This window comes from Phragmites australis, chromosome 7, assembly GCF_958298935.1.
Source record: "Phragmites australis chromosome 7, lpPhrAust1.1, whole genome shotgun sequence".
NCBI lineage: Eukaryota > Viridiplantae > Streptophyta > Magnoliopsida > Poales > Poaceae > Phragmites > Phragmites australis.
The window spans coordinates 21,601,748-21,628,986 of NC_084927.1; the positions used below are offsets into that span (position 1 = coordinate 21,601,748).

Here is a 27,239-nt window from a genome sequence, read left to right on the forward strand (position 1 = left end):
CCCAGCACCACCGCGCCACCAGCCCCATCGCCGCCGCTGAGCCCTGCCTTGCAACGCAGCTACCAGCCAACCCTGCCATGTGCCGCCGCCACCTCTCAGTATACCGCACCACCGCCTCCCAAGTGCCAACCACGGTCGACTTCTCAATCTTCCTGATCTACTCCTTGTACACACAGTAGATGTCATTGATCTGCACCAGCGACATGCACTTACCGTCCTCTATCCTATGCCATAGCTTCAGCACACAGCCTTCCCGTGCTTGGAGCATGTGCAGCACAAGAAGTAGCCAATACCTCAGCTGCCTCCGGAAGATGGCCTCATTTGGAGCCTCCAGAGATGTGTTCGGAATCACCTCTTGTATGCAACAGTTCAGCAACTCTCATCAGAGTTAGACTTGGTTTTTTTTAATCTGAGGTCTATACCATTTCTTTATGAACAGTTGGGTTGAATGAACAATGAAGTTTAGTGGTTGTTTGATTGGATGATAGTCTAATGGATGAGAGGTGTGCCGGTGGTGATAGTGGTGATGAGTGGGGGAGTTTGGACATAAAATTAGCCAAGGCCAACACTAAATCATGGATGAATAAGCAAGGTAGAGGGAACCACTTTGAAGTTTAATCAGCAAAATTATCTAAATACTACCACGTTTACCATGCAGTTGCCCAAATATGGGGGGGGGGGGGGCATGGCCCACTTAGCCCCAACGAAGCTTTGCCTTTAGTGGTGATACCGCAAACTTTGTGTTCTATCCAATTCTAATCTCTGCTGATGCAAAATCACTAAGGTACTAAGGTGTCATTTTGTTAATACAAAATCAGTAAGGTATGTATAGGAAGGAGAGTGACGATTAGAAGGGGTGAATAGCCACCTCAATAGATTTCTTGCAAAATTGATAGTCTTTTTCTATTTTGTCACACAACACACCTCAAGAACAAAGTGAAACACAAAACACAAAAACACAGCAGAAACACAGAGCTCAATCCAGAAGATCCGTTTAGAACAAAATAGAAACTCAAAGAATTCAAAAAACAAACTTGAAGATCTAATAAAGGGTGGGTCTCATGATTAGAATTGAACACTAGGTTCCATAGCAAACCAATCCATGACTCATCCTCACACAAAGTTTGAATCTTGAGAAAAGATCACTCAAGGATCAAAAGATGAACACCGGGTGAAAAAGATCTCCAAGATGATTCAAGACCTTATCACATATGCATGTGTATGTGAATTTTATTCCTTTAGCATCAAGAAGAACAACCTCCTAAGGTGTTAAAATTTCAGCTAAAAAGAAAAACGAAAATCAAAACCGAAAAGAAAAGACTTGCACACAAGGCAACAGAACCAAGAAAGGGAAACTAGAAGGAGGAGAATTCAAGCATATGTAACAAAATAAACTTCATTACTCAAAGAGGTTAGCCCTATTTTAGTGGATTACAAAGTTTTTCCTCTCAAAACTCTCACCTATTACATAGGATAATCACTTATCCTCCTCATCTCTAAAACCCTAGCATAATGCTCTCACATGGCTGTCACAAGGGGCTCAAATGGATGGTTCATCCTCTCACATAACCCTACCCATCTATTTATAGGCTTAAGAAACTTGACTTCCAAATTTTCTAGCTTTATCCCAAAATACAACTCTTTTATACTACACTCATACCTATCACCGAGGGTATTTTGGTCTATTTTCTTCTCTATTCATCGAACGGTTTCGGCGCCTTCATGATTTGGCTTCGCCTTGATGCAAGCTTTACGATAGTGTCACGTACTCCTCTAGTCCTCCTATAGTTTTGAGGCTAAACCGCAAAACCCTAACATGCTTCTCAAAGCGTAACTAGCCGCCACTTGCTTCCACCTGAAGCAAGAGCTCTAATGATGACGTGTGTCTTCCGTCTTGCGATCTTGACCGCCAGTAAGTCTCTCTCGCTCCCGATCCCTTGGGCCGTCTTGTCACTTGTATCGGCATCCACTTCGCTTGACTTTGTCAACATGCTATCTTAATCATCCGTTTCATACTTTGCTTGACCTTCATGTGTACAGCTAGGATCATCCTTGACTCTACTCAACCCTCCTTAATCGTCCACCAAGCACCCGCTTAGCCCCGATCACCCATCGTCGACCGCCAAGTTGCATCTATCAGCTACACACCTTGAAACGTGAACACTGGATGTTCCTATGTGTTCTGCTCCTAAATACTAGTCCATCTAGTGAGTGTAGCACTATCTGTTATAGGAAATTTTTGCTCTCTACAAGAAAAGGTCCGGTAAAAGCTTTCGGTGATCTCATGTCCATCACCGGATAATCTAACGTATGCCAATCTACCGAACCACCCTTCTACAACATCTCTGCAAAAAAAGGTCTGATGCATTCTTCGGTGTTCCCAAACTCAATGTTGGACTATCTGGCACACATAATTAAACTCGACGCCAAAAATCTCCTCTTTGTAGAAAATACTTTGACGCTCTCTAGGTCCATCACCAGACCATCCGGTGTTTGCTTCTATTTCTGCTTCAACACTGAAAAAGCTTCGATGCTCATTTCATTGTAACACCGGACTATCCAGTGTGGTCAAAACCCCACAGACTGGATGTTCCGGTGAGGCATAATTTTCTGGACTGTAAAACAGTCTGCTCCAATTCAAACTTTGGTTAGCCATAAACAAGATCATACATAAACAAGCTCATACTAACCAAAATCATTTCAAATCTAATGTTATCAATGACTCATTACATGCAAATCAAGACATATTTCAACTTAATTTCTCAGTATGTGACTTTTGTATTACTATTCTTCTAGAAGTATTGTTAACTTGCTGTTCTGCTAAAATATGTGAGTATGTGACTTGCGGTCATTTTGTTGAGTTCATTTTGCTAGATGTCATACCTTGTTATTGATGTAATGCTTTTTTTAAATGGCCGACGGGTAAATAAGTATGTATATCCATAGGCGACGGGTTTGATGTCCACTCTTTGCCTATGGACAGAGTCAAGCATTACATAAGTTTTGCTTACACAGGAAATTAGATGAACTCCACTTAGTACTACCCCAGCTTGTGCCTGTTCATCTCCTCCTTGACCAGCCTAAGGATTTGCAATGATGGCAACGTCTTATTCTCAAACCACGCATATGACACTCCTTCCAAAGGTTCCAAATTATGTGCATGATCACTGTCACCGTCGTTCTTCGCTAGCTGCTGCACCACGAGCTGAGCCATAGTGTCATTCCACCAGTCCTGGAAGGATTGCCCTTGGAAAGTTGGCATGCTGATCATGTCTTGCATCCAAGCTCTGACATGCTCCCCCAAACCTCCTTTGTGTAGCTGCATTGGAGGCATATGTGAAGCGTTGTTTCTTGCTCTTGGCCACACAAAAAATAAATTGGATTGCACGGCCAGTTTCTACGCAAGAGCTTGTCTGCTGTTAGGATTCGACTCCGAATGACCAGCCAAGTGAAGAATTTTTGTTTCCCTTCCGCGTGTGCTCGCCATATCGCCTGAGCATCAAAGGTATTGCAAGCACCCTCTGTTCACTAATCTTTGCGCTTCATTTTGAGATTTTAAAGCCAAAGTGGTCAAAGACTCTCAGCATTCTATTGGTTTCAGATTTGTCTCACAATAAAAAGAATCTTCACATTACTTCAGGAGCTGCATAAAATAGAGTGGGTATCTTCGATTCCGGCCATATCCAAGTGAGTTCCAAGTGAGAGTTGATAAGAGTTGAGCTTTCCCCATGCTATAGGGCAGAGAGGCGGCTAAGCAGGCGATCTTCTATTCTGGCCAGATCCAGCCCCTTCCCTCTCCCTGGTCGGTGTCGTCGCTGGTGACGAGAGGGAGGCGGGTCGACCCTAGTCATTTGTAGTCTTATAGCTAGTTCTCTTCTAGTGTAGGGATTAGTTTGTGCGTGTTTTGTTCTGACCTCCGTGCATGGCGCCATTGTCTGGGTGAGGCTATCTCTATGCCGGTGGCGAGTTGCTGGGCTTGTTCATGGTCCTGGCGGGGCTGTCGTGGAGGCCTTGAGGAGCACTTTAGGCGGCTTCTACAAGAGCGTCGTGGCATTCTTCGTGTGATGTGCTGCTGGTGCATCATTGTGGAGGGTGCTGGCCATGGGCGTGCTCGTCTACGCAACCATGCTGGAGGATGTCATGTCTCAAAACGCTAATCATGTGATTAAGCATTCATAATCATCATGGCATTATGTTTATATGTATTCATTTGATAACTTGAGTTTAAACATATTTCAAAAGTACTTAGAGATAGTTTAGAGCCCTTTAGGAAAATCCTAAATGCCTTGAAGATGAAGAAGAATAGAATCAAATTTTCAGCACAAGACCGCTCTCACGGTCTGACCGGGATTCCCCGTGGTCTGATCGTCAGGGGACATCCACGTAGGCTTGCCATGTGGGCTTTCCGCGGTCTGACCGCCACAGCACAGAGGCTCCACTTAGGAAGTCGGTTAACTCTCTCACACTCTCTCTCACTCATTCTTTCACCCACACCAAGAGAGAGGGAGAGACCACCTCAACATCCATGCCGATCAAAGATCGACGGAGAGGACTTCCTCAAGCTCCCGAAGGGCTTCCTCGATCTCACCCCTTTCACCCTCGTCATCGGTGAAGTTTCCACACAAGTTCATCTACCTCAAGTCCCAAACCACCCTAGAGCCCGATCTTCAAATTGGAGCTTCCCCGGAGTGATCCCCTCTAATATAAAGCTTTCGTATCCTAAGGTGAGGCATCTCCTATCCTTTTCTGTCATTCCCAAGCTCTAGTCGATCCCCATGTTGTATGGACCCAAGTTCAACATAGCCTAGGGCTTATCCATGGGGTGTTTTGAGTTTAGCTCAGTGAATGTTGTCCAAATCACTTAAGAAGCACTCCACTAGTCTGATATAGTATTTTGGTACCCTTCATGATCGAATGCCTCGTCGGAGCCTTCGCCGGTGGCCCCGTAAAGTGGCGCTGGCAGGATCTCACAGTCTGACCACCAATAGGGCTGGTCTGACCACTAATAGGGCCGTTCTGATCGTCAGACGACGGTCTGACCGCCAACATACCGTCTATCTGATCGCTAGAGTCCAAAACCTTATGCACACTGGCGGTCTGACCGCCACTTCAACATTGGTCTGACCGCCAACCACTTAAAGCTATATGCACTTAGGTCATCTTATCCGGATTTTCAAACTTCATAACCCTAATCATTTGGTGGCCTTTTGCAAATGTTTTCGAAACGCGATGCTCTATTAATTTTCAAGCATGCATCATATACACACTTTTCCATCATTTGATTATTTTTGTAATTCAGTCTTGATTCGTTTAGAGGGCGTTACGCCGACGGTCCAAGCGAGTGAAGGCGATGCCAATCTACCAGAGTTCTATGAGTGTTGCACCGGGAGCAACCGCCATAGCAGCAAGACAATCATCTAAGCATACTCAACCTACTACTTTAGATCTCGTATTGTATAACTTGATAAATTACACTTTATGTATGTTTGCATGAGTAGTGAGTCCATTGTCGGGCTTAGATGGGTATAACCTATGTTGATAAATTGCATTACCTCTACCTTGAGTTGTTGATTATCCATATCCTTGTAGCTTTGATACCATTGTTAATGTATAACTTACAAATTATTCAAAATGCTTAGCAATGCATAGGTCATCGGTAGAAGACAAGTAATGGTTCAACCATTGTTCGCGAGCTTAGGGCTTAGTTATTGTTTACAAACACAATGACAATTATATGAATTGTATAAGACGTGAGAATGAGGAGAGATGTGGATGCTGCTATGGGTATCTTCTGCACCGGAGGAGTTCCTCGGTATAGTTTGGGAGAGGAGCCCGGATGCCATAGACCGCTCGCATCATTTAAGCACCATCCGTCAATGTAGTTGGCTTTATCACTTTTCATACTTACTACATGTCACATATGGGAATGATAAGACGAATACCTTTGTAGCTGTGATCTTTTGGCTGCGAGTTGATGGTGTCGTGGGCATAATGGGCTTGTAGGGATATCCAATTTGTTCTAAAAGTAGTTCTGGATGACCCTCGCACCTATCGATGCATGATCAAATGGTTGGTACCCTTTATGTGGGCCTGTGTGGACATGTAAGCCATTTGGTCCTCGAGTCGTGTAGGTAAAGGAGTACCCCCTGCAGGATGTAAAAAATTTGAATTGCTGTGCTCTCAGTCATGAGCATACTTCTGTCCATTTGCATCGGTCGTAGAGTCTACGAATTCGGAGATCTGTGATATGGAATGGTGTATTGGGATGGTTTACTATTGCAAAAACCCTCATCAGTGTTGGTTCAAAATCGTCATCAGTGGTGAGTTTTGAACTGACACTGATTACTCGGCACTAATAGTCACTGACTATCAGTGTCGGGTATGTAACCGGCACTGATAGTAATTTTCAGTGTCGGTTGGAGCTACCAACCTGAACTGATAGTCTTGATCTTGATTCAACATTTTTTGGGCCGAAAAAGCTTAAAAAAAATTCACGACCAGGGGCGCCCGACCAGAGGGTGCCCACCCGAACGCGCACAACATTCACAAGTCACGCGATATTCACTCTCATGCGGCAACCAAGATTCGAACTCAAGACCTCATAGCCTGTGCTTACGTGTGACCCCTCTAACCATCTCAGCTATCATCCGTTCATGAGTATAGTAGCACAATAAATCCTTTTGACATCTTCTGGCCAAACATTTAAATAGCTATTTGGACATCTAAATGACCTCAAATGAAGAAGTTATCAACTACAAAGCTGTGCATCACGTCGATTTCTACAATTTTCATATAAAATTTTTCTCCATCCGACTTCGTGTGAAAAAGTTATGAATTTTTTAATGTGAGCTGTCATCGACCGCTGCTGCAACTTTATTATAATTATTTGGGTATTTAAATGACTTTAAATTAAAAGGTTTCAACTACAAAGTTATAGATCTTATCGAGAGCTATAATTTTTATATAAAGTTTTTCCCCATCCGACTTCGTGTGAAAAAATTATGAATTTTTTAAAATGAGCTGTAACAGTAGCAATCTTCAATACCGGTTCGTAGCTAGAACCGGCACTGATACATCAGTGCTGGTTCATGTCTAGAACTGGCATTGATACAGACTGTATCAGTACCGGTTCTTTACTCCTCAGTCGTTATTCGCGCGTGGGAGTTTAATAACCGGCATTGATACATCTTCAGTGCCGATTACTGTTGAACTAGCACTGATAGGGCGCTACATATGTGGTTTTCTGTAGTAGTGGTTGGAAATATTTATTGATTACATGAGATAGTTCCAGTTACATTTATATTCAAGTTGTTTGTTATATGGTAGAAATGTACTTTTGATTAAGCATAGAAGCTCAAATGTGTATGTTAAGTTACATTTCGCTTATAAAATTTACTTAACCAAATGGTTGATTTCTTGCTAATACCTTAATGCATTCTCTTTGGAGTCAGGCTATTATATGTACCTATTATGATTAAGTCTTGCGAGTACCTTCGTACTCACGCTGCTCTTTTAGGTTCTACCGGTGAGAAGGAGCTCGTGTTTGGTAATTTCACGCCTATCGATATAGGTGGCAGGAATGAGTAGTCCAAACTTGAAAGTGCATTTAGCCTTTATATGTGGTTTTGATAATTAATGGCAATATCTGTGGACTAACAATATTGTTGAGTTTGTTAGCAAATTGTTCCATAGGTGATGTATGAAGGAGATATATGTATCAAGATCAATGAGCTCTTAGTGATGCTCATAAGAAGAAAGAAAAGCTCATATAAGATTGACAATAAGTGTGAATGCTAAGTTACTTGTGGAGATCAAGTAACGAAAAGTATGCCATTGTCAATAGACTTTTATGGACTAACCCGTGTGCTTTATGCTTAAGAGTAAATTAGGGTTAGAATATATAAGAAGGCATAAGTTGAATTAAAATCCAATATACCAAGAGTGAAGAACAAGATTGGATTCCATATATGATAAAGTGAATTTATTAAATATGTCGGATACAAAATAGTTTTCTATAGCTAGACGGTGAAGGGCAAGCAAGATTCGCCTGTGGTGGACTATCAGTGGTGAAGGATAAGCAAATGGCTTGGCACTGAAGGACCAAAGCGATGGTGAAGAGCTAGTGAAGGGTTTGCACCAATACCATGCGAGACCATGGGAAGTTATGGGTGATTCACATCAATCACATGAAAAATCAAGAAGAGATGGAGTAAATACGATATAGAAGTTGGCAATCCTCAAGGTTTAAAAGAAAGAAGCGGTTCTTGAAGGTATTCAAAGGCTCAAATTGGTTCAAACGAGTATTACATTTGAATTTAAGTATAGGTATACCACACTATTAAGAGGGTGCAACGTGAGCTATTTGTCATGTCTCATTACTCAAGAGTTTCTAATCAATCAAAAGTGATAGTTCGCTTTAGGAATCCCGTTCGAAAAGTGTGAAAGTGTCTAAATTAGGTTTTGAGTTTTCCTAGTTTGGTCCTATGTGTTTGAGGTCATGATTTCAGTTGATATGTGTAGCCATTTGAATAAGCTTTCTGTATGAGTCTAAAATCGTCGAAATCGGACTTCGGGATCAAAAGTTATTGTTGTTTTCAGAGGGTCAGCTGTGCTGAACTTAGACATTCAGGATTGACTCGGATACTCTGGGTTGGCCGAAGTCTCTGGGTTTAGCTCTGAGTCAAGTGGTTTGTTGGGACTAAGAATTTCACACGGATATTTTGGGTTGACCCGGAGACTCTGGGTTCTGGTAGTTGTCTGGACCCTTCGAGTTGTACTCTGGCTAGGGCTCTCAGTTATACATTCTAGTGTCAACCTGAAGACTTTGGGTTGACCTGGAGACTCCAGATCAGTAAAAAAATTGTGTAACGGCTAGTTTTTGGGGGAAGAGTATAAATAACCCCTCACCCCACCATTGTTTGTTGTTGCTTGGCCACGAAAGAAAAACCTTCTAGAGCCAAAAGAACTCTCTCTCTCACTCCAATCTAGTGTGTGATTTGAGGAGAAAAGTGAGTTGGGTTGAGAGATTGAATGATTGTGTGCAAGTGAGCTAAATCCCATCTTGAGCACTCGAGTTCATCGAGAAGAAGTTTATCGTCGTGTTTGTTACTCTTGGAGCTTTGAGCTCCTAGGCGGCTAGGTATCGCCAACGAGTACCCATGGTTGTGGTGTGCTGCGGGAAGTTTGTGAAGACTTTGATTTCGCCTCCAGAAGGGAAGAAATCAAGAGTGGAAACCCAAGCTCAAGTATGACCGAGCTTGAAGAGGAAAATAGTTGAGAGAGACCCAGCTCAAGTGTGATCGAGCTCCTCAACGGAGACGTAGGAACCTCTAGTGGAGGTGTCCGAACTTCGGGAAACAAATCACGTGTTTTCTCTCTTGTTTCCTTGTTCTTAAGTTCTTGCTCAATATTTATGCATATTGCTTGATGTACTTGCTCATATGAAATTGATTGTAGGTTCTCCGTGAATCTACTTAGAATCAACATTTGGAACACACGATTTCATTTGGTTTGAGCTAGAACTCCTTAGACGTCTTTTAATTTTAGTTTTGAGTTCATTCTCTGCTGAACTCGGAGGTTCCGAATTTAACCCGAAAACTTTGGATACTTCATTTGGTTTGATCCTACATTTAGAGTAAGTCTCTCTCAAGTACTTTTATTGTATAAAAGGTGCATAGAGCTTTCACTTGATTTTAATTAGTATATAATTTTATTCGGTGTATATTTTCAATTGGTATCGATCTATTGGTATGAACTTCATTTGTTATCATTTCCATATTATATCAATATGCACCGGTGATTAGAGAGTTTTCTCTATGTGGTAGGTTTCACTAACCTTTTCGAACCCAATTAGTTTAAGAACCAAATTGTACTTACATTAGTTTTAGGTACAATTGACATACATTCTAAGCTTGGATTAATCATAATGAATGCCCTTCCAAATAGAAGGTTATTTCATTGGAATTTTCATGAACAAGGTATTTATCTTTCAATTAGATTATCTTTCAAATGGTATCTACAAACAAGACCATTTCCTTCAACTTCAATTAGAATAAAAAAAAGTACTATATCAAAGCAAAACTAAGCAAGGATGTACAATGATTTGTTACATCAATCCAATGCTTATCTCGATAATTTGTTTTAAATTTATGCAATCTACACAATTGCTAGATTGCATCATAGCATGAAAATAACTTACGAAAATTTATTTTTCATACGAGTGCTTAAAAACCTCTTTATTGAAAATATGAGCAATTTGAAGTAAATATTTTTGTGAGAATTTATAGTCATGTTTATGATTCATCCAATCCCAAATATGAAAAAGATTTCATATCAAATGCTTAGTTGCTTTTATATGTTATATTGATGAAAATTGCAAAATCTTTTGTCTAAAGTTTTTAGTCCACCTTAATTGCTCTTTTGGACATATATGCTTATGTGATATTGACACCTTGTGATAAACAAGAAATTCGTTATAATGTCAACTATTTTTCTATGTTCAACTTGGAGCCTAATCTAAAACACAAGTGCATTCTATTGGAGATATCCAATTGATGTGCTTTGGATATTTATTTTGGATTCATGACTTGCCTTCAATTGAATTTGTTTCAATTGACACTCTTTTTCAATTGGTATCTCTTTCTACGGGTATGCAATTGATATCTTTTAAAATTTTAATTGATATATTTGCTATTGCATTTGATATATTTTTCAATTGGCATCTTTTAAAATCTCATTTGACATATTTTTTATCTACTTTGATCTACTGTATAGCTTGTTCTCCTCACATAGTTTATAATTGGATAAGTGTATTTGATTTAACTTAAATTATTAGAAATTCACATATTTATGAAGACTTTACACTATATATGGTCTTGCACTAGTTCTCGATGATTTCTTTTGTGGGATAGAGTTAATACACTTTGGAGGAAAATTTCTCTTTGGCAGGTTCTCCATAATTCTTACCAATTTGATTCAATCGGGGGAGAATTCGTTTCAGTGATTCTATTTTAGCATTGGTATCAATTGGGGGAGAATTTGGACTAGATGTTGTATTTTGAAAGAGAACTTTGCTTATGTGGGAGAATTATTTCTCATGAGGAAAAATTTGTAATAGATATTTTGTTTGTAAAGAGAATGTTAATTGGGGGAGTTTTAAAAGTAAAATCATGCAACTCTTTTGTTGTTGAAATGTTTTGCTTTGCATGAGCGTATTCATCTTCATACACACTCTATCATGCTTGCTTGATATGTATAAAGGAAACTCTGTCCAAAATTTGAGATAGACTATATATACAACGATATTCAAGATTTATTCACACATGAATAGATTGTGGGGGAGTTTAATATATACATATTGGTTTTTATTAACATAAAAACATTTGTGGTGTTTGATGTTAGTGAAGCTATTTTTGGCAACCTCAAATGTCTTTGTGATGTTTGATGTTTCCAAAACTTGTTCTTTGTATACATTTATCTTCGGATTAAATATATACTTAGAACTTTAAATTTTTGTCAAATATAATCATCGAGCGAGATTATCATCAATTACTAAAATGGAGGAGATTGAAAGTGCATCTAACCCTTATGTGTTTGGTTTTGTTAATTAGTGACAATACCTATGGATTAACTACATTGTTGAGAATTGTTAGTAGAATGTTCCATCGGTGATGCATACAGGAGAGATATGCATCAAGATCAATGAGCTCTAGGTGATGCTCAGGTAAGTGGTAATAATACATATGGGCTAACAATGATATTAAGAATTGTTATTAGATTATTCCATAGGAGATGCATAAGAAATGAAGTATGGATTTATTGAGAAATATCATGAGTTCAATGAATTGCATCAAAGTCATTGAGATCTTAATAATGTTCCTAAGAAGAAGAAGAAGAAGTTTGAAGAATGAAGGCTAAGTTACTTGTGAAGATCAAGTAATTAAAGGTATGCCATTGTCAATAGAATTTTATGTACTAATCTATGTGCTTTGTGCTTGAGAGTGAGTTAGGGTTAGGATCCATAAGAAGACATAAGTTGAATTGAAATCACATATAGCAAGAGTGAATAACAAGATTGGACTCCATATATGATAAAGTGAATTTATTAAAGATGTCGGATACAAAATGATTTTCTATAGCAAGACAGTGAAGGATAAGCAAGACTCGGCTGCGATGGACTATCTAGTAGTAAAGAGTAAGCAAATGACTTGGTGCCGAAGAATCAAGGCGATAGTGAAGAGCGAGTGAAAGTTTTGTGCTAATGGACCATGTGGAGCCATGAGAATCTATGGGTGACTCGCATTAATCATATGAAGAATCAATAAGAGATGAAGTAAAGATTATATAGAAGTTGGCAACCCTCAAGGTTTGAAAGAAAAAAAGCAGTACTTGAAAGTATCCAAAGACTCAAATTAGTTCAAACGAGTTTTACATTTGAATTTGAGTATATGTATGTTGCACTATTAAAAGGTATGTAACGTTGAGATACTTTTCATGTCTCAGTACTCAAGAGTTTTTTAACTAACTCAAAGTAAGAGTTAGCTTAAGGAGCCCAGTGCGAAAAGTATGAAAGTGTCTGAATTAGGTTTCAGAATGTTTCTAGTTTTATCAAATATATTTGAGGTCATGAATTTAGTTGGGATGTGTATCCCTTTGAATAAGCTTTCTGTAGAGTCCAAAATCATCGAAATCGGACTTCAGGATCAAAAGTTATCGTTGTTTTCAAAGGGTCAGATGTGTTGAACTCGGACATTCTGGGCTGACCCGGATACTCTAGGTAGGCCGGAGTCTCCGAATTTAGCTCTGAGTCAAGTGGTTTGTTATGGTCTAAGTGTTTCACCCGGATACTTCGGGTTCCGATGTTCTGTCCAGAGTCTCCGAGATGAGCTCCGGCCAGAGTTTTCGGTTAAGCGTTTTAGTGCCAACCTAGTGTCTCCGGGTTGACCTGGATACTCCAGGTCAGTACAAAATATTATGTAACGGCTAGTTTTTTGGGGTTGAGTATATATACCCTCTCACTCATATCCTTTGTTGCTGCTGCAAGAGCACGAAAAATAACATCTTTAGAGCCAAAAGAACTCTCTCACACTTTGATCTAGTGTGTAATTTGAGAAGAAAAATGAGTTAGGTTGAAAGATTGAAAAACTAAGTGCAAATGAGCTAAACTCTATTCTTGAGCACTTGAGTTCATCGGTGAGAAGTTCGCGAAGCATTTGTTACAATTAGAGCTTAGAGCTCCTAGGTTGCTAGGCTTCATCGGCGAGCACCTAAGGTTGTGGTGTGCCGTGGAAGTTTATGAAGACTTCAATTTCGCCTCCGCTAGTGAAGAAATCAAGAGTGGAAGCCAAGCTCAAATGTGACCGAGCTCGGAGAGGAAAAGAGCTGAGAGACCCGACTCAAGTGTGATCGAGCCCCTCGACGGAGATATAGGAACCTCTAGAGGAGGTGTCCGAATTTCGAGAAACAAATCTTGTATCAACTCTCTTGTTTCCTTGTTCTTGTGTTCTTGCTCAATATTTATGCATATTATTCGATCTACTTGTTCATGTGAAATTGATTGTAGGTACTCTATATATCTACTTGGAACACATGACTTCATTTGGTTTGAGCTAGAACTCTTTAGATGTACTTTAATTTCAGTTTCGAGTTCTTTCTCTGCTGAACCCGGAAGTTCCGGATTTAACTTGAATACTCCGGATACTGTACAATCACCTTTGAACCTGGAGGTTCTGGGTCAACCCGGAGTATTCGGTGAACAATATTTTCAGGATTTTCAACAAGAGTTTTCTTGCATATCTTTTGCTAGTTTTGAATAATCTTTGTCACCCTATGATTGTAACTTTTACACTTATTTAAGGTGATTGTGCACTAGTTGATTCTAGCATATTTAGGTTTTTTACTTATGAAAAATCCGTTAGTTTATTTTTCGCTATAAGTTTAGACAAACGGTAAAAGGAGGCAAATTTTATAAAAATACCTATTCACCCCCTCTAGGCTACATCATTGTCCTTTTAGATATATATTGCATCTGTGTAATATCCCCGTGTTATAAAGGGTTCTTTTCATATTACTCATATGTACATGTATATTTATTGGCATATGACCACCATATAATACAAGTTGCTATCTCTAAAATGGTATTAGAGCTTGGTTTTCTCCAGGTGACGCAACTCATCCTAAAACCTATATTTTTTTTTTCTTTCATCGACCTATCTCTCCCGCCGGCTCTTTTCTGCTTCCGCCTGTGGCCGCCTCACCTCCTCCCTGTTACCGCCTTCACTGCACCGTTGCCGGCCATATCCGCCCGTGCTCCGCCTCCTCCTGGTTGCTTTTGCCTGTGGCCTCCTCCCAGCCGCCGCCTCAACTATGCCACCTCCGGTCGAATCCGCCCATGCTCCTATCCACGGATCTGCTGGCACTTCACCAGGCTGTTCTCACGCCACCATTGCTTTGTGTTTGGAGTCATCATTTGGAACACATGACTTTATTCAGTTTGAGCTAAAACTCCTTAGGTGTCCTTTAATTTCAATTTTGACTTCATTCTCTGCTGAACCCGGAGGTTCTAGATTTAACCCAGAAACTTTGGGTACTGTACAATCAGATATGAACCCAGAGTATTCAATGAACAGTGTTTTCGGATTTTCAACTAGAGTTTCTTGCATATCTTTTGCTAATTTTGAATAATCTTTGTCACCCTAAGATTGTAACCTCCAAACTTATTTAGATGATTGTGCACTAATTGAGTCTATCATTTTTACGTTTTTTACTTGTAAAAAATTCGTTAATTTATTTTTCGCTGCAAGTTTGGCCAATAGTAAAAAGAGGATGGATTTTTGTAAAATCGCTATTCACCCCCCTCTAGACGATATTATTATCCTTTCAAAACTACTTATGTGGCGTGCTTTTAGGTGGAGTCTAAGGGCATATGGCTTCACCTAGCTTTTTGTGTTGATAGGTGTTATTTTTCCGCTATGTAGTTTCTTTAATCTTTTTTAATTATTGTAAATGGTTGAATGCTTAAGAACTTGTAATAGAATTTAATTATTTGCTCTTTCTTAAGCTTTGTTGTGATGCTATATGTTAAAAAGGTATGTGTCCCGATCTTAGCCAAAAAAAAAATGCCGGGACTACAGGATGGTGAAAGGTTAATCATCGTGGTTGTGATTAAGTAAATGATTGTCTTGATGATTAATTAGAATATTATTTGGACGGTTCCTCACAGAGAAGGTCGCCGTTCACGTCACCGATTTCGTCGTTGGTGGCCTCTTTCATTTGTGCCATCTTTTGGTGTTACAGATGGAGCTTTTGTCTGCTGTAATGGGAGTCTGGGCGGCTTTGCCTGCTGCTGTTGTGGTGAGCTATTGCAAGTGGTATATGTATGTTTGTGTGATGCTTGTCTGGGTCGACAACGGCCTCGTCGGAGACGCAGGGTCTCCTTTCCGGGCTGCCAACTTGTTCGACAGTGTCGGGTTCCTTTTTAGCCGGCGAGATTGCCCAGAGCATTCATCGGGCTCAATGCATCTTAGTTGCGAGATGTTGTTGGTGATGGCTATGAAATATCTATTGGCTTGTTATGACTCTTCTTCGTCGGTGCAGAGTGTGGCTTCGGTTCCTTCGGCCAGGATCGGCGATGGTGGATTGGAGATAAAGTTTGGGTGATAGCGTTAGGATTTGTGTTGTTTTCTCGGTATTTTCTTTGACCTAGGTTCCTGTATGCAATATGTATATGCTACTCTTGATCAATGAAAGTCACCCTTTCTGCAAAAAAAATAGAGTGGGTATCTGAGAGCATCCTTATCTAGGTGTTACAATACTGTTGTCTTTTAGGTTTCTGAAGCCCTGGCCGACCATCATGGGTTCCCTGATCTTGCATCAGGCTTTGGGGCCCAAACTCTTCAAGAACCACTTTACTCCATTCAGGGATACATTGTCCCCATGACTATCTACATAGAGTATTTGACGATGCGTTCTTTTATTTATACGCGCGTTGCTATATGCACGAACAACATCTATTATTGCACATTGTTTGTAATACAGTACCCAGTTACGGAGTACTAGTGATTTTGCTAGTCTTATAGGACTTTGTAATAGCTGTTAGAAGCATTTGAGCTAAAGAATTACTGGATACATATGCACAGCTTGGAGAACGTAGTGGCCATCTTAAAAGTTTTTTTTTGTTACACACAGAAATTTCATCATTTTCTAGGGTATTCTGTCCTTAAAAAGGGGGGGGGGGGGGTTTACTTGGAGAAGCATTTCAGCATTTTTTGTTACATATGCACGGCTTGGAGAAGCATCTCCAGTTCTTTGGTCGCTCTGAACCCATTTTGGTCTAGTTTCTTCTAGTTTCCTGATTTATGCAGATTGGTGCGTCTTGGTGTTGTTTGCAGTTTCAGCTGGGATCTTGTTACTGGCGCTTTTAGCCAGTTCGTAACTGTAATCTGCAGCTTCTCCTATAATGTTAATGTTCTCGCGCTGCGGTTTTCCTGAGGCGCCGTCTAAAAAAGAAGCACCCCCAGTTTCTCCAGTTCAATGACACATTCAACGGTTCCTTTTTACCTTTTTTCTCATGCATGCATCTCTCTTGCACCTAGAACTCTCAGTAGAACAAGAAAATGCCGCTTATTGCGACTCGTGCATGTACCTGTAGGAAACTGTTAAGCTTAGGCCAAGGAGCTACGTCTGCTACGACATTCTAAGTGGAAAGCTTCAGAAATGCTAAAGGAAAAAAAAAAGAGCAGTTGGAGTCTTGGATTAATCACATTTGTGCACTTTCAGCCTCTCCTTAGCCGCCCCCAACAGCCTCCATTCAATTTCGTTCAGTGAATTAGCGTACTAGCTGAGTTAGACAGAGCTTTTGACGCCTCCCCAAAGCTTATGATCTCAATTCCTAACCTAAGCCTAAACTGTCAGTCCCTTCTCTTCCTTGTTTTTCCCTTTCTGTCATTTTCTTTTCTTTTCTTCTGCGACTCAAGACCTGTTGATTGCGTACATTCAATCACTGAGCAAGTTGCCTAGATTCTCTCGATCACGGGCGTGCGTTCTCTTTGTGCGGCTCTGGAACTGGACGTATCTGGTTGAAAATCTGTTCAGAAACTGGTTCACATCTCCATCTTCGTACTGCTCTCTCGCTCTAGGTCCGACATTGTACCGTGGCTTTTGGACTGGATCTGGATTGAGTTTGACGACGGGTCATCTCTCTGTTGTCCTGTAAGGCGAGTGTTTGGTGCAACAGTAGAAGCTCAAGTCGGATACCTCCATTCTGAGTAAACTCAAGTCCTTGTCGTTTCCGTGAGAATGGAATATAGATGAATTGGATGGAAAATAGCATTGGATGCAAGCGTAAGTGCAGCCGTTGTGAACTCATTCAGGAGTTTGTTTAAAAAAAAAATTATTTGACAGAAGAAGTTCAAGTGCAGACAGCGTCCCTTTTTTATAATTAAAGGATTTATTCAATTCAAACACTGAGCTCTGCTCTTCTTGATTGGCCCCTAGTTTTCTCTCACCAAGAGCTGTACCTGTACTGTACGCAGCAAGAAACTGTGCACGGGTATGGATGCGTCTGGAACAAAACCTGTGCCACTCTGAGTGCCATCGGCTGCGAGTACAGTGCTATGAAGAAGTCATGGTTGAGTGTCGGTCGGCTCAGAGTTTCAGTTGAACTCTTCCTCCTATGTGTTTGTAGTTAGAGAAAAAAAAACACCGGCCGCGATTGATTCTCTCACATGAGCACTGTGACATCACGCATTCATGCTCAAAGGATCACCGAAACGTAATTCTTGATAGCGCAGAATGAATTTGGTAAACAAAGATAGTATAGCACAGGCAGTAAGTATATTAGCTAGCTGCTAGTTCATCACGCGATCTCGATCGACACATGTGTCGTCTTCCGCGCGCCCGGAGGAACCCGTCCCTCGCGGCGATCGCGTCGCGCATGATCATCCTCGGCGCCTGCGTCGTCTCCTTCCGCTTGCTCCCCTGCCGGCGCGAGCCGCGGCGCCACCGGTGGGCCGTCGAACAACGACATCACGTCCACCGTGTCCTCCAGCCTCCAGGCCAGCCTCCTCCTCCACGTCCATCTGGGCGGATGCCTCCTCGTCTGCTTTCCTCGGATTTGTTTCGGTGCGTGCGGTGCGTTCCCGTGAACTCCTGCCGTTCCTCTCAGACACCGACCGAGTCGGCCGGGTGAGGTGGCTCGGGGCGCGCCAGGGCTCCGAACGAGTGTAGGACCGACGAGTTCGCGCCGTTCGGTCTCTGCACGGGCTGACGAAAATTGCATCCCAGCCCAGTACGGCCCGTCCCTTGCAAGCAAACATCAATAAGGCCATCCGGACATTCCGGCCTACAAAAAAGCAATTGCTTCCGAGCCCAAACTGAAGTTCTTGTGCCACGTTACGAGTGGAAATTGAGCTGCCACGCTGGAAACGACCCAACGTGGGGTACTACATTATTAGAGTAGAAATTGTAGGTAAAGATTGAAACTTGAGATTAGAATGAATCTATTGTCTTTATTGTATTGTGATGTGTATAATATATACATGTTTAATAAATATTGCTGGAGAGACATTCTTTTCCAATGGACGAATAAACAACTGCCATAGGTAGTTACAGAATTAATTATTATGATGGTAACATTCAAAGGCCCATGACCAGTTCCACGAGTATAGTATCTTATCCGGACATATCCAAGTGGAGCACCCCTATAGGCCGCTCCTCCGGCGATGAATCTATTCCATCCGCTGCAAGTGATCCACATCACCCGAGTCCCCACAACAATCCGCGCCGTCTCATCTTCTCCTCTCGAGTCCACACCAGCGCACGTCCCTGTCCGTCCCGTGCCGTCCCACCACAAAATAAGGGGCTACCCCGTGCAGCACACCACAGACGGATCGCGCGCACTGCAACGGCGCTGACAGACATGGCCGCCGCCGCCTCCACCGTCTCTGGCCTCGCCGGCGCCGCGCTGGCCGGCCGGCCGGCCTTCTCCACCAGTACGTATCTTTAATTTCTGCTCCCCCCTTGCAGCGGCACAGGAACAAACTGCCATTTCGCGCGCCATTACATGTAGGTGGAGATCGAACTGTGGTTGACGATGTCTCCGTCTTGAAATGCTCGATCCTTTCAGGTTTCACGAGGGGCGGTCGGGTGTCGGCGAGGAACCCCCTGATGGCGAGGAACCTGGAGAGGAACGGCAGGATCACCTGCATGGCGTGAGTGCCTAGCAAGCTGGCCGCGTTTGACACGATGGTTTCTTGCTTGAGTTGTCGCTGATCACGGCGGTTTCTTGCGTGAAATAATGCTCCAGGTTCCCCCGGGACTGGCTGCGGAGGGACCTGAGCGTGATCGGGTTCGGCCTCATCGGGTGGATCGGGCCGTCCAGCGTCCCGGCGATCAACGGCAACAGCCTGACGGGGCTCTTCTTCTCCAGCATCGGCCAGGAGCTCGCTCACTTTCCCACGCCCCCCGCTGTCGACTCCCAGTTCTGGTGAGAGCTTGCTCACCAAGCCCGTGCATGAATGCATTGCAGTGCGCTGCTGCTTGCTGTTTTCCACATCAGTTTTGAACCGAGGGACGAACTCGTTGCAGGCTGTGGCTGGTGACCTGGCACCTGGGGCTGTTCATCGTGCTCACCTTCGGTCAGATCGGTTTCAAGGGCAGGACCGAGGACTACTTCGAGAAGTGAAGCTGTTGGAATAGTGCCACGTCGGTTTTACTTGCGGATTCAAAAGCTCAAGAAAAGTGCAGAAGCGATTATATAAGCTCATCAAGTGCGTGCGTGCGTGTGACGCCGCAACGAGCCATGCATGCTTTGTATAGGGCTCTGATTTGGTCGTCCGTGTGATGCTACTATTTTACGAGCTTAATGTAATTCTATCCCCTGCACCCTTGGCTTTTATTTGATGAGTCTAGCTAGCTTAATTAATTTGCTGCCTGGTGAGTGATATTTTTTTCGAAATTAAATTATGCAACAAAATCGAGGAAACGTTCAGGGAGATTTCGAATTGGAAAGTGTGTGGTACAAGTGATACGTGGATTTTCTACAACCCAGAAAAAGTCAATAACTGGTGCTTGTTACACAATTCACGAAAGGAATTAATTTTGATGTTACAACGGACAAGGGGAGCTGGAACATTTCCCCTATATTTGATAGCATGAAGCATGTACCACGAAAATGTAGTGCCATCCGGTGTGGGATTCATGTGATGACCATCACGTTTAATTTTGAAAATTTACGTGGTTCGTAAAGTCACTTTCTCTACATATGGTAGTTTTTTGGGGATTTTTTTTGAAAACTTATATATATGTTTTTAAGTGGTTTCCATGTTTTCACATAGTAGTCATGAGTTTCCACCACATATTTTCCCAACAAATAAGTACATTTGTGGATCTTTTTTGTAACTTATTTGTGATACCAGCTTTCAAGGAACAGTGTTCGCTACCTCCCCTCCCACGTTGTTTGTTGTTGTTATGTAATTATTTTCTTCTTAATTGATCGACAGAGCTCATTCTGTTGTTTTGAAAAACTTATTTGCAATGATTCAAAAGTAACTGTGATCTTCTAGAGAAAAAGCATGAATATTAGTTGATAAACGGATTGCTTTATACTATCGACACAAAACAATGCAATTACGTTAGTGTTATTGCCCATGAAACTCATACCTTACTTGGATGAAGAAAAGGGTCTAATCACTTGGATATGCCGGGAATTCCGGCTCGTAGAAAGGGAAGATTTATTTTTTAGTTGTCTAAAAATGTCTCATCCTAGCACAACCTCCTATGACTAACGAGCCTGCCGCACTCACTTCCAATTATCGTTGTGAACATCTAGGAGTAATCCACCGTTGCGATCTTCACCTGACTCTACCTAGCTCTACTTTCTTCCCCATATCCGGTGACGACCCTAGCCACCGTCATCCTTTTCTTTCCTCCTCTAATCTAATCTCGGTTAGTGGTGTCACCACTGCCTCACCACATTACCTCTCCTTTCGTTAGAGCTTTAGATAAGATAAAAATATAATTATAATTTAGTGGTGGTGCTACGGAGGAGAACGGCCGTATATAAATTAAACTCGAATAACAAGATGATCAAAATGTTAGAAATATGCTGCTATTTTAAAACTTTTTAGAAAATTAAGGTTTAACAAACCCGTTTAAATGGAAGCATTTTGGAAAGTAGAACTTTTAACTGAATTTCCTGAAAGTTTCACAATAAAAAGAACAATTTTTTCTAAGTTTACACCAAGCACCGAGCAGGCCCAACTACCACCAAAACTGCACTTGAGCTCTTGTTTCTCATGCCCAGAAAGTCGAGTTAAAATATGATCATATTAAAATTAAGATCATGCTAAAATTTAGTTATGCTAAGTGGTGTTTATTTTAGATCAAGCTAAAATTGTGACAGGTAAAAGATAGGATGGTCGCTATAGAAAAAATTTGACCAATCAAAATTTTCGAACTTTTAGACTTTTGAACTAAATAGAAGCCAATTTTTTTTTAGATGTAGCCAATTTTTGGCTGAACAAACAGCCCCAAATGCCACCACTCGGTTCCCGACTCGCCGCGGCGGCCGCATGAACCCCACCGCCGGCTTGCCATCCCCTCCGGTCGCCACCCTCATCGGCCGCTGCCGCACCGCGCGCTGCCTCTCCCAGGTCCACGCCCACATCGTCCGCCTCGGCCTTCACAACGACCAAGCCCTCCTCGCCCGCTTCGCCACCGCCGGCCGGCCATCCCTTCCAGTCGGTACTATCCTCGGCCGCTGCCGCACCGCGCGCTGCCTCGCCCAGATCCACGCCCGCATCGTCCGCCTCGGCCTCCATAACCACCAGGCCCTCCTCGCCCGCTTCACCACCGCCGCTGCCCGGACATCCCCTCCGATCGCCACCCTCCTCGGCCGCTGCCGCGCCGCGCGCTGCCTTGCCCAGCTCCATGCCCGCATCATCCGCCTCGGCCTCCACAACCACCACGCCCTCCTCGCTCGCTTCGCCGCCGCCTGCGACACCCTCGCCTCCCCTTCCGTCGCCGCCTCCGTCCTTGCCGCGCTCCCCGACTCCCACCCCGCCCCGCTCGACCTCCGCAACTCTGTGCTCGCATCCCTCTCCCGCCACGCTCCGCTCCACGCCGCACTCGCGGAGTTCAACCTCCTCCGACACGCCGCGCGCCCCGACTCCTTCTCATTCCCTTCCCTCCTCCGCGCGTGCGCTCGCGTCTCCTGCCTCCCGGCGGGAGCCGCCCTGCACGCCGCCGCCATCCGCCTCGGTGTTGACAGCGACCTCTTCGTCCGCACGGCGCTCATCCAGTTCTACGGGAGGTGTGGCGCCGCCAGCGCGGCCCGATCGCTGTTTGATTTAATTGACATCCCCAGTGAGGTTTCCTGGACCGCCATCATTGTGGCGTATGTCAACACTGGTGACATTGTGGCCGCCAGAGTGCTGTTCGATCGAATGCCTCACCGGAACGTGGTGCACTGGAATGCGATGGTTGATGGGTATGTGAAGTGTGGGGACTTGGAGGGCGCAAGGAGGCTGTTTGATGAAATGCCTGAGAGAACGGCCATAGCATACACATCGTTGATTGGTGGGTATGCAAAGGCAGGGAACATGGAAGCCGCAGGGTTGTTGTTTGATAAGTTAGAGGACCGGGATGTGTTCTCATGGTCAGTGATGATATCAGGTTATGCGCAGAATGGTTACCCTGGAGAGGCTTTGAAGATTTTTAATGAGTTCCAAGAGCAAGGCATACACCCAGACGAGCTTGTTATTGTTGGTCTGATGTCAGCATGCTCCCAAATAGGTAATATCATGTTGACAAGATGGATTGAAGATTACATCGCAAAGTACTCGATAGATATGAACAATGCCCATGTGTTGGCTGGCCTTGTAAACATGTACGCTAAGTGCGGGAACTTGGAGAGGGCTACTGTTTTGTTTGAGTCTATGCCAGTTCGAGATGTGTTTTCATATTGTTCAATGATGCAAGGTCATTGCCTCCATGGTTCAGCTAACAAGGCTGTTGAGCTTTTCTCTGATATGCTTTTGGAGGGCCTCTGCCCTGATAGTGCTGTGTTCACAGTTGTTTTGACAGCTTGCAGTCATGCTGGCCTAGTAGAAGAAGGGAAGAAGTACTTTGACATGATGAAGAATGCGTACTTGATCGTGCCATCTGGGGACCACTACGCTTGCCTTGTCAGTCTTCTCGGACGTTGTGGGATGCTAAAAGCTGCATATGAGCTTATCAAGTTAATGCCCGGGAAACCTCATCCTGGGGCATGGGGTGCACTGTTGAGTGGATGCAAGCTTCAATGTGATATTGAGCTAGGAAAAATCGCAGCAAAGAAGCTTTTTGAAATTGAACCGGATAATGCTGGAAATTATGTCTCCCTATCAAATATTTATGCTAACATTGACAGGTGGGGAGATGTTTCTGAAATTAGGGCTGAAATGACTGAAAAGGGGATAACGAAAATAGTAGGCCGTACCCTGGTTTTGCAGTGAATCACCGCTGACCAGAATTTTTTTATATCTTGTCTTGTGTTACTTTGCCCTATTGAAACCTTGAGGAGGCATAAGTTCTGGACCAAGAAAAGAGACCTCTGTGCTCTGCACTTTTGAGTCACAATGGTTATGAGAACAGTAGAAGTTCAGTGCATCGTGATATATACAGCACGCTGGTCAACAGGCTGTTGGGTTAATAAGAGGTAGGAGACCATCTGGACTGAGTTCGACACTTCTCTTCGCATAATCTTGGACGATTTTCTGCTAATGCCACCTTGTCAGAGCTTGAGAGGTTTCTTTGGCGGCTGGTGAGATGTCATCCAGTGCTGCTGCTGCTGCGGTGCTGCCACTTCTGATGAGTGATGAGATGACGTCATGTGAGCGCTCCCTCCTACTTTTGAGTTATAAACTGATAATCCACATGAACTGGCGTATGTTAAAGAGCAGTATTATCAGTTAACTAGTGATTCTGTTTTTACATTATTTCTAGCAGTTAGTACAATAGTTTGGTGCTATGCCTGAGGATTGCAGGTTTTGCTTTCCTTGAGGTAGTAATTATGATCTGTGATAACAATGTAGAGTAAAGCTAAAACTGTTTGACTAACCGAAATAATCATTTCTTATATCTCAGAAAGGGAACACACTGTAAATTACAGAAGAAATTGTAATATTTGAACTCTCAGGAGAAGTATCGAGGAAAAAAAGTTTAGTCTGTTACCTTGAATTGTGGAGAGAAGATAATTCATCCATTAGTCTTGACTTCAATATATAGAGTCCTCATGGGCCACCTCATGGGCCTAGAATACATATGGGCCTAGATATATACTTAACACCCACCTCAAACTCAAGGTGGTATAGGAGGTTAAAAAACATTGAGTTTGAGCAAATGTGGCCGACGATGCGTTTGAGTTTGGGCTTTGTTGAAGAAGTCTGCAACTTGCAACTCTGATGGCATATATTGAAGAGCAATTGTTTTCTAATGACAATGAGACTGAGTAAAGGAAGCATCAACATCAATATGCTTTGTGAGTTCATGCTTCACAGGATCATTAGCAATCTATATGGTGCCAGTGTTATCACATAAAAGATGGCAGCGACAGGGCTCATGGAGAAGGACTGCGATGGGCCCAACGGAGACATGCGGCGACGGCCGTGTTGAAGACAAGCGGCAGGTGACGAAAAATTTGGATCGTGGGTTTGTGGATTAGACTAGACCTAACCCTAACCCTAATCCTTGCCCTGATGCCATATTACCTTGACTTGAATTGTGGAGAGAAGAGGATAATTCATCCATTAGTGTTGACTTCGATATATAGAGTCCTCATGGGCCACCTCATAGGCCTAGAATACATATGAGCCTAGATATATACTTAACAGAGTCACCTTTTGTTAGCAGGTCATTTGAAACTTTCTGTTAGCTGTTGTATCTTTTATTGCCAAATTCTTAATATAATTCTCTTACAGCTTCTTGCATTTTCTCTTATGTCTGCTTGCATTCTAAATGTCTTATGGTATTGCATTAACTGAATGTCAAGTTTGTTGGGAAGAGGAGCCTTTCTTCATGTTATGGTACCGAATTTTAACTTCGAACTGCACTATGTTAAATTCTGTCAAGTTATTCAAGCTCTACCTGGTCTGTATTGAAAGACTTTTTTTCTTCCTTTTTTTTATAGTGAGCTGTCCGATGCCTCTCAAGTTAGGGATATTGGCAAGCCTTGTTACCATGGTTCATTTGGTGTTGAACTACAATATCTCCAGCATTTGAATGAAATATGTAGCTTCAGAAGTTTGTGTAGTGTAAGTTTGGAGCTTTTGAACTTGCATGCTCTTCAATATATAATCCTGAAGGTGCTCACTGCCGAATTTAGTTACACTTGCCAACCACAACCAGCACCTAGAATATTGCTTTTATGGGTGTATTTGTGTTTGTTCCTTACAGGTACTGTGAAAGACCAGGATGCTATTTTACAAATATGGCCCTGATCAAGATACAAAGTTTGGCATTTGATATGAAGGTACTTTTAAGCTTAACCCTTAAGATTTAAGTGGAGAAATGTTGCCTAGTCAATAATACTGTGTGGCACATGCTTCTATAGTCTTTACTCATCAATTTATACATGTAACACATGGTTTCCTCTTATGATTAACATGGCAAGAATGAGAAATACGGTTTATCTGCTGTTGCATTTATTCATAGCGCTTGCATGATCTGCAATGTGCTACTGCAAATATCTAGGTGTTACTAAGCAGTAGTTAGATAATTGATACATAACATTATGGTTGTTGCAGCTATGCATAAATTTAGAAATAATTTTAAGAAGGCAGCATGCATATATTTTCTTGACAAATCCAAGGTAAGAGACAATATATAGAGAGATCAAATGTGAATCCTATTGTGAATTTGTGATCTGTTGAATTTTAATATAATAGCTTGTCTTATGGCTTGTAATGATTAGATGTTGAATTTGAATCCTACAATGACCGGTACATTGTTGCTACAGCACACACAAGGATTATACAAACAGTTGCCTCCAATGCTCCATGGGCGCGCTATACTGACACCAACTCAGGTGGTGCGCAACTGCTTTGTCCGGGTAGAGTGGCAGGTCCTGGTTCGCTGGGCGGGCATGGCTGATAGCAAGCCACTTGGGAAGATGTTCCATCTTTCAAACAGCGGTATCCTGCATTTCAGCTCGAGGATGAGTTGTTTTCAAAGGAGGGGAGAGATGCTATGTGTGGGATTACCTACTGCAGAAAGAAAGGAAAAGGGGGCGCCAACGGGGTAGGAGATGGCGATGGCTGATTGAGGAGATAAGTCAGTTTGGATGTTTTAGAGGTAAATAAATAAAGATTTGGAAGTTGGAAAAGTCAGATTAGGAAAGATATTTGGTTTAGAAAGAATAAGAAGTTGTAGTTGGATTAGAGATTGAGATAGTCTGAATAGGTTAAGTTTAGATGGAATTGTTTAGGGCTGGGCTCTATATATAAAGAGCAGCTGGCACCCCTTTTGGAACAATTATTCCTCATCTCCTGCTATCTATTTTCCATGTCCCTGCCTCCCGCTCCTCTCCTCCTTGCTGCAACCGGCGCCTTCAGGCATCCTCACCACCACCATGGGCAGGAAGCGGGCCAAGGATCGGCCAGAGATCTCTCACACCTATCCTATTAGGTCACTTCTCCAAGGACGTGACACAGTTGCCATCAATGCTTACATGTTATTTATCTTTTAGTTCGATGAAAGGTGTTTTCAGATGCTTCTATTTGAAATACCTCTGGTTATAGTTAGTTGCAGAATCAGTACAATAGTAACATGTTGCACATTGATTAAATTATGGCCTTTCATCCTAGCCTTAAAGAAGTTGTTGGATTGGTTCTTTATGAGTTCAAGTGGACCACCTTTCATAGTGCCTCTTGCCTTTTCATCTGCATACCAGCATACAGGGTACCTGTGTGTGATTTTGTGGTCCAACATCATACGATGGAGAAATGTCGGAGCTGATAGTAGTTTTCTGACTTATTAAGGCCATGTTAATCATGGTAATTAGACTATACAACTAGGATGCGACATGTACATATATGTGTAAGTCATTAACATAGCAGATTTTTGTTGTGAGACGTGATAGCTTGTAAAATGATATGGATTTGATGTAGCTATAAAATGAGCTTTCCAGAGTATAACTCCACATATTTAATAACTAAACCAGACCATGATTGGCTGTACGACATTTGTTTTAATTTATGATATTT

The 27,239-nt window shown here is 42.5% G+C and overlaps 2 protein-coding genes across 11 annotated transcripts; both read left to right on the top strand.

Annotated features, from left to right (window-relative positions):
- The first annotated feature begins 18,827 nt into the window (after positions 1-18,827).
- On the top strand, positions 18,828-19,894 carry LOC133924182 (photosystem I subunit O-like). The gene is made up of 4 exons (XM_062369614.1): positions 18,828-18,989; positions 19,124-19,208; positions 19,304-19,483; positions 19,585-19,894. Exons 1-4 carry the CDS (start codon positions 18,917-18,919, stop codon positions 19,679-19,681), a joined length of 435 nt encoding a protein of 144 aa, XP_062225598.1. The 5' UTR covers positions 18,828-18,916; the 3' UTR covers positions 19,682-19,894.
- A 1,156-nt stretch (positions 19,895-21,050) lies between these two features.
- On the top strand, positions 21,051-26,870 carry LOC133924180 (putative pentatricopeptide repeat-containing protein At5g37570). 10 transcript variants are annotated; one of them, XM_062369607.1, is made up of 5 exons: positions 21,051-23,869; positions 25,028-25,061; positions 25,166-25,289; positions 25,432-25,507; positions 25,994-26,870. In XM_062369607.1, the coding sequence occupies exon 1, from the start codon at positions 21,570-21,572 to the stop codon at positions 23,490-23,492; it is 1,923 nt and encodes a 640-aa protein (XP_062225591.1). In that variant the 5' UTR covers positions 21,051-21,569; the 3' UTR covers positions 23,493-23,869; positions 25,028-25,061; positions 25,166-25,289; positions 25,432-25,507; positions 25,994-26,870. The 10 variants fall into 10 exon arrangements, with proteins under 10 accessions (XP_062225591.1, XP_062225595.1, XP_062225594.1 ...); XM_062369611.1 differs by having other exon boundaries at positions 21,051-23,695; positions 23,775-23,869; positions 25,028-25,289; XM_062369610.1 differs by lacking the exon at positions 25,028-25,061 and having other exon boundaries at positions 21,051-23,695; positions 23,775-23,869.
- Positions 26,871-27,239: the final 369 nt, after the last annotated feature.